General features: G+C 36.6%; 1 protein-coding gene across 1 annotated transcript in view; it reads right to left on the bottom strand.

Moving 5' to 3' along the window:
* Positions 1 to 17408, bottom strand: part of COL9A1 (collagen type IX alpha 1 chain) — a 64023-nt gene that overhangs the window by 18252 nt on the left and 28363 nt on the right. Inside the window, exons 16-28 of the mRNA XM_085056555.1 lie at positions 17327 to 17359; positions 17176 to 17232; positions 16412 to 16465; positions 15225 to 15278; positions 12797 to 12850; positions 11380 to 11433; positions 10661 to 10714; positions 10423 to 10476; positions 10263 to 10316; positions 9997 to 10050; positions 8841 to 8885; positions 7991 to 8044; positions 7848 to 7901 (exon numbers count right to left, since the gene is read on the bottom strand). Of these exons, the coding sequence (XP_084912681.1) occupies positions 7848 to 7901; positions 7991 to 8044; positions 8841 to 8885; positions 9997 to 10050; positions 10263 to 10316; positions 10423 to 10476; positions 10661 to 10714; positions 11380 to 11433; positions 12797 to 12850; positions 15225 to 15278; positions 16412 to 16465; positions 17176 to 17232; positions 17327 to 17359 (675 nt within the window). The remainder of the gene's footprint in view (positions 1 to 7847; positions 7902 to 7990; positions 8045 to 8840; positions 8886 to 9996; positions 10051 to 10262; positions 10317 to 10422; positions 10477 to 10660; positions 10715 to 11379; positions 11434 to 12796; positions 12851 to 15224; positions 15279 to 16411; positions 16466 to 17175; positions 17233 to 17326; positions 17360 to 17408) is intronic.

The following is a 17408-nucleotide window of genomic DNA, read 5'->3' as shown; positions in this document are numbered from 1 at the left end:
TTTCATAGCTTTACTCTCACATGTAGACATATACCTGGACAGATAAATTTAAACAATGTCCAAACACAAGCCTACATCTCACTTGAGAAACTTTTCTTACTTTCACTGTGTGAATACATAAAGGCTGTTTGTAATAAAATCAAGATATACTATTTAAGACTATTAATATTGAGAATTGAAGTTATTAGTTATGTAAGTTGATAAACTACTTTACAATAACATAGAAAATTTTAGATAAAAGGAAATCTTAGCATTCTAGCGTTGTATGCAATGGATAATTTTAAATATAGAGTTTTTTTCAGAATAAGAACAACATTGTGAAATATTGTGCCACACTAAATAAAAGGAGATGGAAGACATGGCCTTTCACATTAGGTCATAAATGCAATGAAAACTTCTCATAAAAGCTTAGGAAAGCTAACTCTACAATTCAAGAAATAATTAGGTATCCTGGAGAGATCACAGAAGCAAACACAAATAGACTTTTCCATTCATTTCCTCCAGAATATTCCATGGTGTTAAAATAGCTTTTACTTTAAAGCACTTCACATAATCTCAAGAAGATTTTTTATGTAAGGAAAAAAAAAAAAAAAAAGGAAAAATGCCCCCTAATACTGCTACATTTCTGATACAGGAAAGAGGAAGACTGGAATTATGATCAGCACTAGAAAACTGTCTCTCATATCGTTGTCTTAACAGCCATTGCAATACAGAGAAGAAACAAGAGCAGTATAACCATCATAAAGTTAAAATCATATAATAAAACTCTTAAGAACATCAGAAGTCTACTGGTCATACAAAATTAAAGAAAAATCTTCCATTTTGTTTCAAATGCAGAAAAATCTTTTGTCATATGCATACCATAGGCACTTTGTCAAATACAATGCTTTTCTGAGGTAAAAAAGGAGGTTAGTATTCAGAAGACAGGAATACAAATGCATAGTATTTCCTGTAAACATTGACATTATGTCTGTAAGGACAGATTATTTCAAATTATGGGCCACTACTGCAATATTTGCAGCTGCATTTTAGCAAGTAAGAGAGGAACTGAAACCCAAAGAAATAAGAATCCCATTGGTCCCTGATACAACTAGAAAGACTGTAATGCTTCCTCCAAGTTATACCTGATTGAAATGGCCTTAGAATAGTTTATACATTAAGCTGGTTAATCATGGTTCTGAAGGGAAAAAAGGTATCTTGAAATGTTCCTCATGTAAACATTTAAAATACAGCACAAGTTTTGTCCTAGAAGCACCTACATTTTCCCCACAGCCTATAGAAGGGTTTCTGTAATAGGTAGTTCAGGTGCTGACATCTGTACTTCATCAGATGAAATGTTCCTCTGTGCTGTAAGTCACCATGGGCAGTAATCAGAGCAGAAGGCAGTCTGGCCATGTCCTCAGCCTACCTCTCCCATACAGCAGCCCTCTGTACATCAGTGCATAGCTTCAGGCCACCCACAAATCAACAGGCATGCTGCACTGGTTTTAACAAAAAGACAACCAGAATCTGGATGGTTTTAAGCACTTTTGACACACTTCAAAATCCGTACTTTTCCTAGAGGTAAAATGCTTATGGAGGGAAAGTAGCCACTCTAGTTTGGAGTGAGCTGGGACACACCGGCTTGCATCCATGCTGGTGAACATTCCACGGCTCTAGGAAAAGGCACATGCAAAAGGTAAGTGTGAAATGGTAACACAGCACTGCAAGTCTGAACACCACCTGGATGCAGCCCTTCCACAGCTCCTGCACTAGATTGTTGTTACAACAAAACCTGTCTGCCCTCTGTTCCAAGGCATGACTGCTGAACCACTCTATATATTTAAATGAAAATTTAATGTCTCTCCCACAGTTCTGTTAAAACTATATTCAGCCTTTGAATGTAACATACGTAACAGAACCTCACAAGACTTACAGTAGACCTTCCTTCAGGTTGTCTGGAATGGTTTTCATCCTCACTGAAATTTTGAACTCTTGATTCTTTTGTAGAATACTCACAAACAAAGACATAGAGAATGAATTTGCATGCTAAGACAGTTTCACTGGCTTATTGATTTCCTGTTTATCAACTGAGTGGAACAACAATAAGAATGAGAATATACCCCAGGTAATTTGCATCTCACTTAGCTGCCCAGATAATTGAAACACTAATTAGAATTACCTGAGAGGCAATCCACAGCATATATTGTAATAATCCTTTTCTACTTAAAAAAATGTTTTAATAATATATGTCATAGCAGTGCCACAGAGAATTAAATCTGTGCAGAATAAAGAAGAATTTTAAAAGTACATTTTGGATTTTTTTACATTTTATATTAAAATTCTTTTGTAAAATGTAACCCATTTATCAGTTATACACTTGTGCGACTTTAACCTATCAAATTTTTGTCATGCAAAATCTCAGAGGAAATATTCAATTAAGTTCAAGGATTTATCCACAGAAGCATCAGCAGGACTCTTTGACCCTCAACGCAGTATTGAAAAGCATCCAAGAATGTAAATACTATTTGATAGAAGAGTAAATATACAAATACCTTTCTCTGAGATTTTAAATGTAACTTTGCAACTTTTCTGGAGTAATAATTAAACTGTACTGCTCAGGATAATGGTAAGAGGTAGATGTAGCATGAAATGTTCCCTCCTCTTAACCGTGCCATGCTTTGGGCACAAGCAACAACCCACTAGCTGCCATTGTCTTCAAAAGTGATATTGTGGCTAAGTCTAGAGGACAGAGACCTTTCATTCTGACTGTGTCTACAGTGTTAGCTGAAGTCTAGGACAGCTTTGGCATACTAGCTCCATAACAAATCCATTTTTTACCCAGGTTACTATCTACACTGCTTAGGAGAAGCCAACATTGTGATTTCTGCTGACATCCAGAGGTCTACCATGCCCAAAAGTCAAAGAAAGTTGTTGGAGGTGGAAGGCTAAACAAAGAGGTATCGAACAAGAATCTGGTCACGTCCTTTAGGAAGACGGGGTGGATACTACGAGAACTGAAGAGGATTGGAGCTTATCAAGTTTGACTGGGATCTGTAGTGTGCAAGTGTGAGAGGAAAAGTGCTACCCCTGGACAAACCATGCTGCAGAATTGAGCAGGGTCAAAAAGTTCTGTTACGTTCATCTAGATGCTTAGGTTTGCTGGACTAAAAATACCTGGCAAGATGTAAATGCACTTTGTCCTCTTGACTCTGCTATAAAATCTGTAATGCTAACTAACCCTTTTAGCTGTACCTTAAATATAAACAACAACACCACTTGTGGAACATGTCTGAAATGATGTATAAGAAACATGCCCACTAATTCCTAAACATATCATGGAAGGAATATACATATCCGTTTATACATATCATATAAACTGACACAAGGACATTTCATCCCACCTCACTACAGCTACCAACTACAGAAAGTGACCCATTATTTAAGCTGCAGTCACGTAAAAAGAATGGGATAGAAAAGCTTCATTTTATTTAGTGTCAGGGTAACCAAAGACGCATTTCAGCATAGGCAGGACAAAAATATCTTTAAAGACCAGAAAATTATTTAGATGAAAATAATTTAAGATGTTGAAAATGGCATTCTACTCTAACTTTAGGCTGTCTGATATTTGAGTACTAAATCCAAGGCATTGTCCAGGCTTTCCCTTTATAGTGAAACGAAGGCACTTCCAGAGAGCAACTCAGCCCAACTGACCAGGGCCCCTCAGAAGTCTCTCAGAGGGGCTGTGGTATCAAATCTTAGGCAGCTGGATATTTAACCTCTGTTGCTAATGTTGGGAAAACATCTATTACTTCCTAATTATAAAATAACGTATAAAAATGCTGGCTGGCATATACATTGAGTTTGCTCAATTTGCTAGACATGTATTGAACTTTAAGCGATTACTTCAATATTAAAAGCTCTCTGCAAAACCACAGGGGGTAATACAGGTTCTCCAAATGTTAGCAGTTCATAGGTCAAATAGCTGAAGAAAAGCAAGGGATGAAAAAGCAGAGGCAGGGGTCAGTATTTTCTGCAGACACTAAATTAGATTACTAAATCTCAGCAAATATGAAAGAAAATGGTTAAGCAGCTTAGGGAGCATGACCAAATTCCACTGATGAGGAATGACACTCCCACATTTGAGAATTCCTTCCTTTGGGCCACCTGCCATGATGATTGACTTAGAAAGGTTTAAATCACAAATGAGTTTGATAATTACTTGGATTGGTTAGACTAATGGGAAGCAAATATAAGTTTAACCGACAAACCAATTAGAGTGTTTTGGAGAAAATGTTTCATTTAGAAATGAAAGGCAAAATTTCCATGTTGCTCCAGCTGTTTTTCTGGTCTACTAAACACATGAAAAGTAAAACTCTTTTCCCCCCCACTCAGATGCCAGTTGAAGATTTTCAAGGAAAAGCTTGAATAATAAACTAAAATGATACTTTTAAAAGCCATTTTCTCCTAGGGATATTTGTCAGAGGTGAGGAAAAAGAGTCTCCCAACACACGAGTTTGCCATGAGTTTTTAATTGGAGCTAGTAATCTTGTTTTCAAATATTTAGTATCTTTCCGGTGAAATTGTAGATGTCTACAGACTCGCAAAAGGCCAAAATTTGCATCTGCTGTTTAGTAACAGTATCATTCCAACTACATTCCAGCAATTGTTTAACAATAAAAGTTCTCTGAAATAGCATGTTTTAGGCCAGAGGACTCTACAAGTGACTTGGAAAACAGTACAGAAGTATTATTTGTCCCACAGAGTCACTGATGATATTGCTCCCTTGTGTAACTTTTCAAAAAACTACACATTAGATGAAGTGAAAAATTTCTTTCAAAACGATGTCTTTTGTAAGTATAAATAATACAGCACAAAAACATAGCACAAAAGTAGGCACGTTGATTCTCCCTAATGCAGATACCAGCCTGCTGGCCATATCAGCAGAGACAGCCTTGTTATTCCCCACAAACCTCCACCAGATGTCCTTTCCTCTGGAATTCTGGCCCTTCTGGAGCTACCAGCCATGCAGTCTTACCAGTTGCAATGCAATGAACAGGGGTAAATGAAATAGGGAAGTGAAGAGGATCTCATGTGACTGTTGCTGTGCAACCAATATATTAAGGGACTGAAATTCCCCATATCCTGCAAAACATCATGGCTTTTTCCTTCTCAAAGGAATAAGCCCAGCCACTCTTGACTTCTACATGAGTCTTCTATAGCAAGAATGACCTCGAACAAAGGGGCAAAGGAGAAAGAGAAGAACTGAAGTGAGTGCTAAAGTGGATAATTCAAAATAAGAAGAAATAGGCCAAGAAAAATACCTGAATAGTAGCCATAAGTTCCTCAGGCTTTGAAAGTGTTTGGTTATGCAACTTTGGTCAAAAACAAGCAAATGTTAAAGCTATGGGAAAATTAAAAAAAAAAAATTCTCTTTAGAAAAGTTGAAATTGTTTTTCTCTACTTATTTGCCAAATTTTCTAGTTTTAGAAGTTTGAAAATCATGGCACATAGAGTTATTTAACCAGAAAACTTTTTTTCCTAGAAATGTAAGGGCAGAATCTGAAAAGCTGAAGTTCAATTGTATCTGCCACCAGTAGATGCTGCAGAAGAAAGAGAAAGCACTCTTTATTCTGCCCTGAAAATAAATATCTACTCAGCTTAGACCAAAGCTTTCTGAAGTTCAACAGTTCAACCCTGTGTCCTTCCTAAACAAAAAAACCCTCATCATGCCCCTTTTTTGTGCAGATGTAAAGTGTTCCTCAAAAAAAAAAAAAAATAGAAAGTTATTCCAGTCATATGCTGCCTGTAGTCTTAAGCTGATGGAAACCAACGTAGTAATTATTATTCAAGGCTCTCTTTATAGCTTTAAGTGAACCAGAGACGAGAAGTGTGGCTAGCACAGGTCTTTCTCATGAGAAATCTTTTTGTGTTCTATAAATAAAGATAAGGTTTGGATGTTATTAAAAACAGTGTCCCAAGACTTGGACGGTGCAGACCTGGCCAATCAGGGCTAGGGGGAGGTTTCTGACTGACCAATCTGGGTGACTTTTGAAAATTCTATATATATGATGAAATCAAAACTTTCTTTACTTCTTGCCACTGAGAACTGGACTCTTCTCTCTGCTAGCGGCTCAACAGCGACAGAGAAGCAGATTACTGTTTGATGCACCACATACAAACTTACTTTATAATCAATAATTTACTTCCTTTCTCCATGTCATATCAATCAAAAGCTTTTTTTTCCATGCTTTGGTTCTAATGTTTACTTGTTTTGCAATATGAGTGTACTTTGTAAATACAAAGAAAATAAAGGCAAGGAATCCAGATGTCTTGCTGGTCTCTAGAGTTATAAAAGGAAAAATCACTGTATTTAATCTGCATTAAGTATTTCTGTCTATCTACAGGGTTACTAATAATTAACCTTGTGTGTCAACCCCTGTTCTACGGACTGCTGATTTTGTAAATTCATGTTCACATTGAAAGGATTAAAAGAATAGTTGAGCAGATTACAGTGCATTATCAGAGTGGGCAATTACTTTGGTCTGATTCAATTATAATTCTTGCTCCTGTCACAAGTGTACAGGAACAGCCTAAGAACTGAGCTGAAAACTTTTTCTAGTGCACCCAACACTTTTAAACACAAAGAACAAAAAAAAAATGTTTGTAAATTGGGTATTTGGGAGGCTGAAGATGGCTGCATTCCACCCTAGTAAATGTTTTTATAATCCGTTTTTTGTATCATCCTTAGGCAGCTGTGGACACAACAGTCATGCAAAGACTGTCCAAAATAAATGTGATTTCATGAATTAATGCATCTAGTACACGATAGGACAGAACAAAACCAGAAAAAAATGTAATCTCTTACTTGGCTGACTGCTGGTGTATGTTTAGGAGCTAATTCAGAGAAGATATTCCTGACCCTTACAAATATATCACAGACAGTAGCTCACTAAGCCTTGTATGAGAATAACCCTACAACTTCATGAGCAAAACTTGTGTCATTGTATGATAGCAGAAGCTCAGAAAATTCCAGGAAATTATCCCTAGGGTATCAGTGGTGAGAGAGAAGCCTGAAAAAGCAATTGCTTACGCCTGGAGCCTTGTTAATGTTATCATAGTGAATATCTGTACATGAAAATTTTCTTCAAATCACTGACCCTCTCATCCCCCTCCATCCAGAAGGATTAACAGCAAAGGGAAACTAGATCAGCCTTATGAAGCTTCAAACCATGTCAGATCCACTCTAGAGAGAATCAGAACGCAGTACCAAACACTCTCCAGTAAGCAGTTGTCCTTTATCTTCCAAACTGAGCCTTAGCAAATGTCATCAATTCACTTTTCTTAGCAGACTTATTTCCTGCGGCAACTACCTGCCCAGCAGCAATTTCTCCAGTCTTCCAAATTTTCTAATGTTAAGGAAAATCTCCAGGGAAAGAAATTACAACATCAGTGTTTCCAATTAAAGATAAATGCTGTTCTTCACACCATTATATCTATGTTCATAATGCCAACCAGAGTGTTGCAGTGGAACAAGAGTTTGGTTCCAGCTTTTTGGCTCAAACCACACTCACTCCCTCTGTTTGGGCTTTTATGCAGTATATTTAAAAGCAAAGACAAGAAGAATATAAACAAAGGTTTAAAATTTAACTTTTCACCAAAGCCAAAAACAATCATAGGACATTACTGGACATGTTTCTCTATGTGATGATGTACATCCTCCTGAAGGGGATTAAAGAGCTTCTATTAACCTCAAAAATTAGAACTTGTGATGAATAATGATTTTACCTTGTGGTTAGTTTCAGCAACCGTATTTGGAGATACTGCAATTTTACACATGCTCTATTAGAAATTTATTGCATACTTACTGGTGGTCCCCGGGGCCCTGTTGGACCTGCTTCTCCCTCTGGGCCCTGTTGACCCTGTTTTGGGAAATTTGAAATGCAACAAATTTGAAACATGACTTTTTTACACATTTTTTCTAGATCTTTTGTATAAGATTAAGTTTTACCTGTTTACCAGGATTTCCCATTAACCCTGGCACCCCAGGAGGACCTTTATTACCCTGTTGGACAGAAGATGAAAAATATTAGCTAAGCCAATGGTTTGCTCTTCCATTTCAACATAAAAAATTAAAACAAGGACAGCAATGAAGTCTGGGGGAAAAAAAAAGTCTGTGGTAATTTTTTCACTTCCACCTATATTTAAACATTCTTTTAATTTTGACCAAATCCATCTAATTTTTCAACAGTCAGAGTTCAGTTACTTTGCCGTTTATGTGCTGACAAATCCCAAATGGATTTGACTGCTGCTTTCAATCCACAGAAAGCAATATCATTCCATGTAATTTCAGACAAAAATCATGTCTCAGTCTAGTTTTCTTTTTAAATTACTTAAACATCATTGTCTGAAACATTCCACAGTCCCAAAGTCACTACAATGTTTAACAAAATTGGAATTGATGCTGCAATTTTGTGCTACCTAAATAGAGATAACAACCTCTGTGATTGAGTCAATTTAGGATGGCTATAAATATTGTTCTTATTACAAGATCATTCATTCCAAACTGTGGTGAGGTAGGCATGTCACAGTCCTCCTCTAGCAATGACTTCCACAAATTTAGAAGGAAATGGCCTTTTTTAGGTATTATTTAATACCTAGAACAAGGAAAACCATGTCAGGTACCACAAGAATCATGGAAATGCACAGGACTAGAGTTGATTAAAAAATATATTTAATTCCCTCAACCAAAGGCTTGCCTCTTAACACAAGAGAAAGTTAGTACAACTTCACTGCATACTTTAAAACTTGATAAGCACAAATATAGTATTATAAGAAAGACAATAGTCAAGATGCTTTACCTTTGGGCCAGGAATACCTTTCACACCTGGAGAGCCTGGTAAACCCTGAAAGAAATAAGATTTACATTTATTTGTTGTTAAGGGGATTGGAAATTGTATTAAAAAGCATCTTTCTCATGCTTGAGTATATCTTGATATCGAAGCACTTTTATTCAATAATGGACCAAGCTTGAATTCTTTTTGTTTACAGAAAGTAACAAATAAGGAGTACTATTCTTCCTTCACAAATTGCAAAAGTAGCATGGAAAAGTGAGGAGCTGTGACTCTTTCTGGCTTAGACCAGAAATAGATGCTTGTCCCAGTATGAGAGGGCTGAGTCTCCAGCTAAGACTGGAGGTGTAGAGTTTAACAGATGCCTTTGGACATTTTTCATTCCCTCCTCACTTCCCTGCAATGGGTCATATCAAGTATGCTTTTGCCAAATTGTCTTCCAAGCTTAAGAGTTCACTTAGTATGACAAATTTACTTCCAGTTCTGTTTTAAAACAGCTCCTTCATTATTCCTCACAGCAATTACTTCTGTAGCAAAATGTTTTAAAGAGGTTTCTATTTAGTTTTTGACAACTGGCACAGTTTTCAAACTTATTTAGTTAATGAACAAGGATTACCTTCTGAAAAAGTCCATAGAGCACTACTGATTCCCTGTAAGTTCACCACAGGGGGATACACTAGAAAACTCTACCCCACCCACAGAAAGAAGCATGAGAGCGATGCATTCCAGATGTTCTGAGCCAGCAGAATATCAAAGGATGATTGTGCATGGAAGGTACATTAGACTAGCAGCTAAGCCTTTCCTGCTCAGCCTGGGAATAGTTTGGCCCTAGTAAATATAAAATGAGACCAGCCCTAATTGTGGAGCCACACCACAGTATCCACAGGGTCTCAGATAGGAGAAACACTACAGAAGTCACATCCTGGCCACAATTATTTTGTAAGACCAAGTTCCTCACAGTGGCACCTTAAAGAGATCTAGACTTTTGTGCAAAGGTTTTGGATACACACAGCAGAATTTCCCCTTGCATTATGCATATTCTCCGCTGGGCCTTTTGCTTAGATTTTCACTTGAATTACTCTAATATCAGTCAAATTACCTATATGCAGCCTTTCTACGGTTTGAACTGAGCTTACCTTTCAAAGGTAAAATACCTGATACTTACTGGCAATCCCTGGAGCCCTGTATCACCTGGAGCTCCGGGTTTTCCTGGTTCGCCCTGTAAAACATTTTAAGTTTTAATTTATGCAAATAAACATGGGGGAAAATTTTATTTCTGGAACAGAGGGTTGACATACTTTTGGATCTGTAGTGTAGGAATGTTAATTCAATTACCCTAATAATGTGCATAAAGCCATGAGCAGCAGCCACAAATGAGGGAACAAATCTAGGGCACTAACAAAGCACAGACATATGCCAATTGTGCCTTACTTTTGCTCCAGGCATTCCAGGGATCCCTTCACGGCCATCAACTCCTGGTAAGCCCTTGAAAAAAGAAGAAGACATTAATGTAATTTTGAAGAGATTTTGCCCAAATGCTCATATACAAATTAGCATCACACAAAGCAAAGAAGAAATTAAATATACATACAGGCTCTCCTTTAGGCCCAGGGAGGCCATTTATTCCTCTTGTACCTTGAGGACCCTAAGAATAATAACAATAATTTTTAAAAATTAAGCAAAAGGCATTGAAAGACAGAATAAAAGAATGTAAACGCATACTCATTCAGATATATTTTATTTTTAGAGTACCCATTATACACTGCTTATATGCTCTTAAGTAACTAATGTTTGAAAGTTAAAAAGAGTCAAAATATGTCTGTGCTCACCCTTTCTCCCTTTGGACCTGCCTCTCCTAGTGGACCTCTCTGTCCTTGATCCCCCTACAGAAAAAAAGTTTTAGAAATAAAACCAGAAAATATTTCATTGTATTTTTTAGCTAACACTCTCAGAAAATCAACAAGTACAATTCACATTTAGTGAAGGAAGACATCTCAAAATCACACTATATTTAAAAATGTGGTTTCTTAAAACTGCAGCATTTTAAAAAACAGAGCTCAAGCCATCACCTGGGATTTCATGAGCATCTAAGCAAAGCATATTGTTTGTTTAACACAGTTACTAGCTATTCCAAGCAAAAATTCCAGCTATAAAAGCAAAGAGTAAGGTAGAATTTAAGAAAAAAAAAAAAAGAACAAACCAAAAACAGAAAACAAAACACATACACAGTAAAAACCTCCAACAAAAATTGCACAAATTGCCCTGTACAGGTTTTGTTCCAGTTTGATATCTGAAAAATTCCAAGCCACCCTAATGCACAGTAGGACTCTGAAGGAAGAAGTAACCATAACATACTAAGAACTTAAAATGGGTTCATCTACCTCAAATTCTTTGGGGATATTAAGAGAATAAAGACTTGATACCACTGTAATATCATTTATTCACCTGTGGGGAATCAATAGAATTGAATTAATCAGAGGCTTTTTTGATTCATAGCCACAAAGTTTCACTAACTGGGGAGTGTTTGGATAACCTACACTCTACTTACAGGTGCACCAGGAAGACCTTGGGGACCAGGATCACCATCAAGACCACGAGCTCCCTACAAAACAGATAAAACAAGACATTAAAGGGAGCTGCTGAAACACTAACAACTGATGTGTCCTCTTGGTTTTCTAGGAGCTGCAAATTCTATACAGATGAGGGGATTTTATAGCCCCAATGCAAAATAATAACAATTTTCTTCATCTATCATGTTTTTTATGGTGTTATGAAAGCCACTACATTTTAACTATGAAAAAATATCAGTCAAAAACCAACATTCAGATCATTCCCTAAAAAATCTAGCAAGGAGGTAGACCTTTACATGGTACTTCAAAAATCCATGTGTCTACTTTAATAATACTGTAGCCTTCACCCCAACATAGAATAACATCAAAATGTGAAGAGAAATCATCAAGTGCAGTGCAGCTATTTTTATCACGTATGTTTCAAGGAAACAATGAAATCACTTCCCTGTAAACAAATATAAATGGAGAGAAAAAAAATGTTTTCAAAAAGATTTAGAGAGAACAGGGAACTCCTTCGTCAAACAAGCGCAGTAAATATTTCAATTAGACAAAACAGTACAGAAAATGTAGGCAAATAACTATGAAGAATTAGAACATACAAAGGCCAGAAAAGCAAAGGAAGATGGTAATAGCTTAGCAAACATGTCCAAGAGGTTAGGAAGGATCATTCATGAGGAGGTTCATAATCAGGAGAAATTTGATGTTGTCTCTGAAGACAGATGATCAAAAGATTTATATAATTTGACTTCTGGAGAAGGAGACAATGGCAGGATTGCTACATTCTACTCCTTTCAGAAATTTTCACCATATATATTTAGCAAGACCACAAGACTGGAAATGTAACAGCCAGATTTGAAATAACAGATATAAACACTTTGACAAACAGAAGGAAAATTACCCAGCAAAGTTAGAGCCCATATAAATACTAATCCCACTGTCAGCAGTTTAAGACACAGAGATGCTAAAGGCATAATGGAAAAAAAATAACAAACTCTTAATAAAAAATCCTGACAAAAACTGGGATGATGGAAGCAAACAGAAGATACAAAATACCGGAAGGACTACTTAATATATTTTAGCTTTAATTAAAATGTGCTACAGTTTATAACAGTTACAACTTGCCATCTTGCTAATTACAGACTTGCAGACATGCAAAACTACCATAAATGCAAGGGCTGGGGGAAAAGCATGAAGAGTATATGTCCTTCATTAATTAGAAGGACTGAGCTGCCTTTCTTCCTACAAAGAAGTATAGTAGCTATGGAAATACAGCTGGCAGGAGAGAAAAAACACAGGGGAAATGAAGCAGATGCTTAAATAAGCTTTAAAAGCATTCAGAGGTGTAAATTTTTTTTAATATAGGCCATTTTTATAGAAAGAAAGGTTAATACTCACTTTGGTACCTTTAGGTCCCATTATACCAGTTATACCTCTGATACCTAGAATGCCCTGAAATAGAAAAGTATATTCAAATTATGTTTAATTCTTCTCATCAGGACAGTCCTCGTTTTCAGACAGAAGACTGAAGAATTCAAAATCCCTTTTTTTTATGCTTATTTTACTATTTTTTTAATATTAAAGGAAAAATCCAACTACTTCTGTATTATATTACTTAATTTATATGGTAATTTGATATTTTACTAATTTTAGAGTTTTAAAAAGAATAACAAAACTATCAGGCTGTATTATAAAACCACAAACACAATTTAAGGACCAAAAATACCCACTAATTTTTCTTCTTGGTTACCACAGAGTTGAAACATTCTCACCTGCAGGTTGTGTGAAAGGAACACATGAGAGCCAGATTTCCAAGAGTGATAAACTGGCTTAAGTGGGATAAAGGACACATGGAGTGTGTCCTTTATAGAACTCCAGAGGCAGACAAAATAGGGCAAGGTTTTTGAGACTACAAGTGCTAAGTTTGTATGTCCACTACACCTATGAGGTTAAACTGAGTAGACATCCTAGTGTACCAGGACATATCATAACTATCATTACAACTATCCTCCAAAATAGTCTTGTGGGAAATTTGGCTTCATTGTTTTCCTCTTCCCAAGAGACTGAAACTGCATGAGATGTCTCCTGCCTGCAGAGACCAAACCCTCAGCAATAATATGTTCGTCCTGCAAGAAGAGTGCATTAAAACTGTGTTATTGAAACATCTACAGGCACTTCCCCACAGCTTAGGCAAACCTACTCCCTGACCAATGATAAAAGAAAGATTCTACATTGCCAGCCTCTACTTGCTTCTCACAAAGTTAGATGAAAACTTACACAGAACATTTGAAGCCTTCTCAGCCCAAAATGTGGGAAAAATCATGGAAATGCAACGATGACTACAGCAACCCCACAAGGGAGATGAACATAGTCTAATCCTACTTCTAAGATCAAAGATGGAAGTAGGCACACTGTGGTATCCAGTATTTTCTGTCAAAAGCAACAGCTCTCCCAGGGGTGGCCATCTTAAGCAAATCTTCTTGTCAAGAGATTGGATTGCAGGTGCTGTGGTGGAGACTGGATACTTAATCCCTTTCATTCATTTATGTAATGAACATATAAGAAGATACAACAGAGTCTACAGGCTCTCCATCTGTGCCTCTAAAGCATTGTCTGTCCTCTTTTCCATAGGTTTTCCATCTGATATCACTTTCTGCATATTGTGAATCCTACATTTTAATAAAAACCAACTCTTTTAGAGCTTGCTTTTCAGATCACCAATTGGTGATACAGTGAAATGTTATGAGTAACATATTAAAAAAACCCGTAAGAAAAGTCAATCTTTAATTGGTTTTTAATTCTGTGTTATTTCACAGTGATTGAAGAACTTTATCAAACTGAGTAAAACGAACTGGTCCCCACAGGCCTTTCAGACTGCAGAACCTGCCCCTTACACAAGTACTTCGTCTGCACTTGGGCCTCAGGGATACTTTTCCAGGATCAAGCACCAGAAGGAATGTATCTTTTCCTTCACTCAGTCTGTTCTTTATCTTTTTCTATTCATAATCCAGAGGTTTATGTTGTCTTATGTTAATGTTCATAGAGAATGTCATAACTAAGCATTTAGATGTCACTTGCGTTAAGGTAAGCTCCTGTATAATATCACATCTATACACCAATGACACTAAATAAATAGTTTCACACCTAAGAAAAAAACATAAGACCCCATCAGAAAATAAACCATAGAAAATAAAGGTATTATGCCTGTTTCTCCTACCTAGAATGACCCCATTATTCTGTTCCCTAGTCCTTTTCAGCCATGGTAACTTTAAGAGCTCCTCATAGGGAACAAGTGGAGGATGTATGTGCCAGAACAAAGCAGAGTAAAGCAGAACAAAAAAATAACTAGGTATGATTGAAGGATACTACTTCTGCAAGCCAAAAGACAAAAAAACTTCAGAAAAAAAAACAAACAACCTGTTCTTCAGTGGTTACTACTTCATCCTCAAATCTTAGTTAAGTCTAAATTTCACTATTGACTGTGTTTCAACAGCTCCTTCACAAGGATGAAGTCAGAGTCATCAAAATTATGAAACGGAAGGACAAGGAAAAAGAAAATCCAACTATTTTCACAATTTAAGCACAGCACAAAATTTAGGACATTAAATACCTTTTAAAGTTAGCTTCTCCATAGAACTATATGGAGTTTTGTGCCAAGCAATAATGTAACTTTTTGGAGGGATTTAAATAATTCTACTTTCATTCATAGATATTATAGCAAAATAAACAGAAAACTGCATGGAGGTTTTATATTATCTGGTTTTTTACAATGATATGAAAAAATGATATGCCATTATGAAGCATATGAGTAAAGGAAATACTTTACTGGAGGGCCTTGAGCTCCCACTTCACCACTGGGTCCTTGGTCCCCTTCTTCACCCTGGGAAAGCAAAAGGAATACATCTGTAGCCAATCCATATTATGCATATTGCTCTCTCACTGTATGAGGTGAGAGAGCATTTACTACCTAATGTTTTCTGCCACCAGGTCCTGCTTGATAGAAATCCAAATGAAGTCACACCACTTCCTCAGACAGATACTCATTCATTCCATTCACATTCCACTCAATTATTAGTCAAAAGGGTAATTTCAAAGAAACCTCAATATAAAGAATAATGACATTTCACACTTAATCTGTCATTCCATTTTTTCTTTACATTACTCTCTTTAGGATTTCATCATAGGACAAGAAGTAAAGGGTACAAACTGCAAGAAGGGAAATTGAGATTAGATATTAGGAAGAAATTCTTTACTGGGAGGATGGTGAGGCACTGGAACAGGTTGCCCAGGGAGGTGATGGATGCCCCAACCCTGGCAATGTTCAAAGCCAGGTTGGGTAAGGCCTTGAGCAACCTGGTCTAGTGGGAGATGTCCCTGCACAGGGCAGGCAGGCTGGGACTAGGTGATCTTCAGGGTCCATTTCAACCCCTTTACATTCCATGATTTCTTGTTTTTCTGGACTAAAAGTGTGAAAAGCTTTGTCTAACATTTTTTTCCCTGCAGCATTGAACCACAGGCCAAGGCTGTGCAACTCTGAAATTTTCCTGCAAATATTTCAGTATTAATGAGGTTATAACAAGGTTAATTCAAATGAAACGCCTCAAGAGATTGTACATTTCAGTTTTCAAGTGGAATTTGACTTAGCCTCTTTACAGTTATATCTTTCTTTGCTTATGAACTTATACTGTGTCCTTTCCCTCTCAAACATATTTTTCTCTCTCATTCTTCATGTAACTATCCATCAGTGCCACAGAACAACTAACTTGGTAAGTTTGCAGAATTATTTTGCATTTAAACTTGTGCAGCATAATAAATACATAGTACATGTAAATAAAGAACAGAGATGTGCTTTTAGTTAATCTGGAGCACTATGATATGTAGCATCACTTCATGCATTCTGTTAAAACAATTAATACTTATAACAAAATATAATAGTGTTTTTGAAGGAAAGGCTAAAATACCATTAGGTTGCTAAAAACAACAGCAATTTTTTCCTTTTTTTTTTTAATTTACCTTATAACCTTGTTTTCCTGGTTCACCAGACTCTCCTTTTGAACCTTTTTGCCCCTAAAATAAACAAAAAAACCCTAAATAAATAAAGATTATCCAAAATTAAAATACAGTTTTGCAAAACAGACATAGACTATGCTGAGAGCTGTCTTGATGTTCCCTCTCAACCTCCATTCACTACTGCTTCTGCACCTGTCTAGGCAACACCACATATTAAGTACCATGCTCAAAATATCTGCCTTTGAATCTAACAAGGCTGCTTTTCTAGGCAGGTTACTATTTCTTTTATGCTATCCCATAAAAATTTCCTCAGGCCAACAGTATTCCTATAAACCAGCAAAGAATACATTAAAAAAAAAAGTAGCTAAAATGAGACTCAAAACATGTTAATTTCAATTTAGTATGTTACAGGTCTCTCAGGAAGAGAAAAGGAAGTAAAAAAGATTAAGGACTTGGGAGGAATATTTAGAGTTTCTGGAGTCAGACTACAAATGGTCCAGGAAGTGAATCAATCAATCCTTCACATACCCTAATCCTCTCAGGACCACACATAAATTTTACCCTGAAGATTAGAGGAGTAGCAAGAGATTTTAACAACAAGAAGTTATTTTGGCAGTCAAGGGTTGAATAATCATAAGCAACCACATTGATGCAATCTTTCTTGAAATTAACAGTGAAATGCCCTTTTTTCAAGTCAGTAATTACCCTCCCTAGTGCCTTGAGACAGCATCTCTGCAAGGAATGCTGGAAAAAACAAGTTCTCTTACCTTCATACCCATTAAGCCAGCATGTCCTGGACGGCCAGGTGGACAAGCACTGGGACACTGGAAAAGCATTCACACAGTTATTACCACATAGGCTGAATAAGATTGTCTGACACTACTTATAAACAAACAAAAACATGGACAGTATTCTTACCAACAGGTCGCCATCTTGCAGGCCAATCGTTCCCTAAATTAAATTAATCAAAGTTAGCAACAAAAAAATAACCAAACATGAC

The sequence above is a fragment of the Lichenostomus cassidix genome, chromosome 3 (genome assembly GCF_008360975.1).
Source record: "Lichenostomus cassidix isolate B80296 chromosome 3, HeHo_3.0, whole genome shotgun sequence".
Taxonomy (NCBI): Eukaryota; Metazoa; Chordata; class Aves; order Passeriformes; family Meliphagidae; genus Lichenostomus; species Lichenostomus cassidix.
Note: the sequence above shows the minus strand (reverse complement) of the source record. Positions and strands in the feature narration are given on the sequence as shown.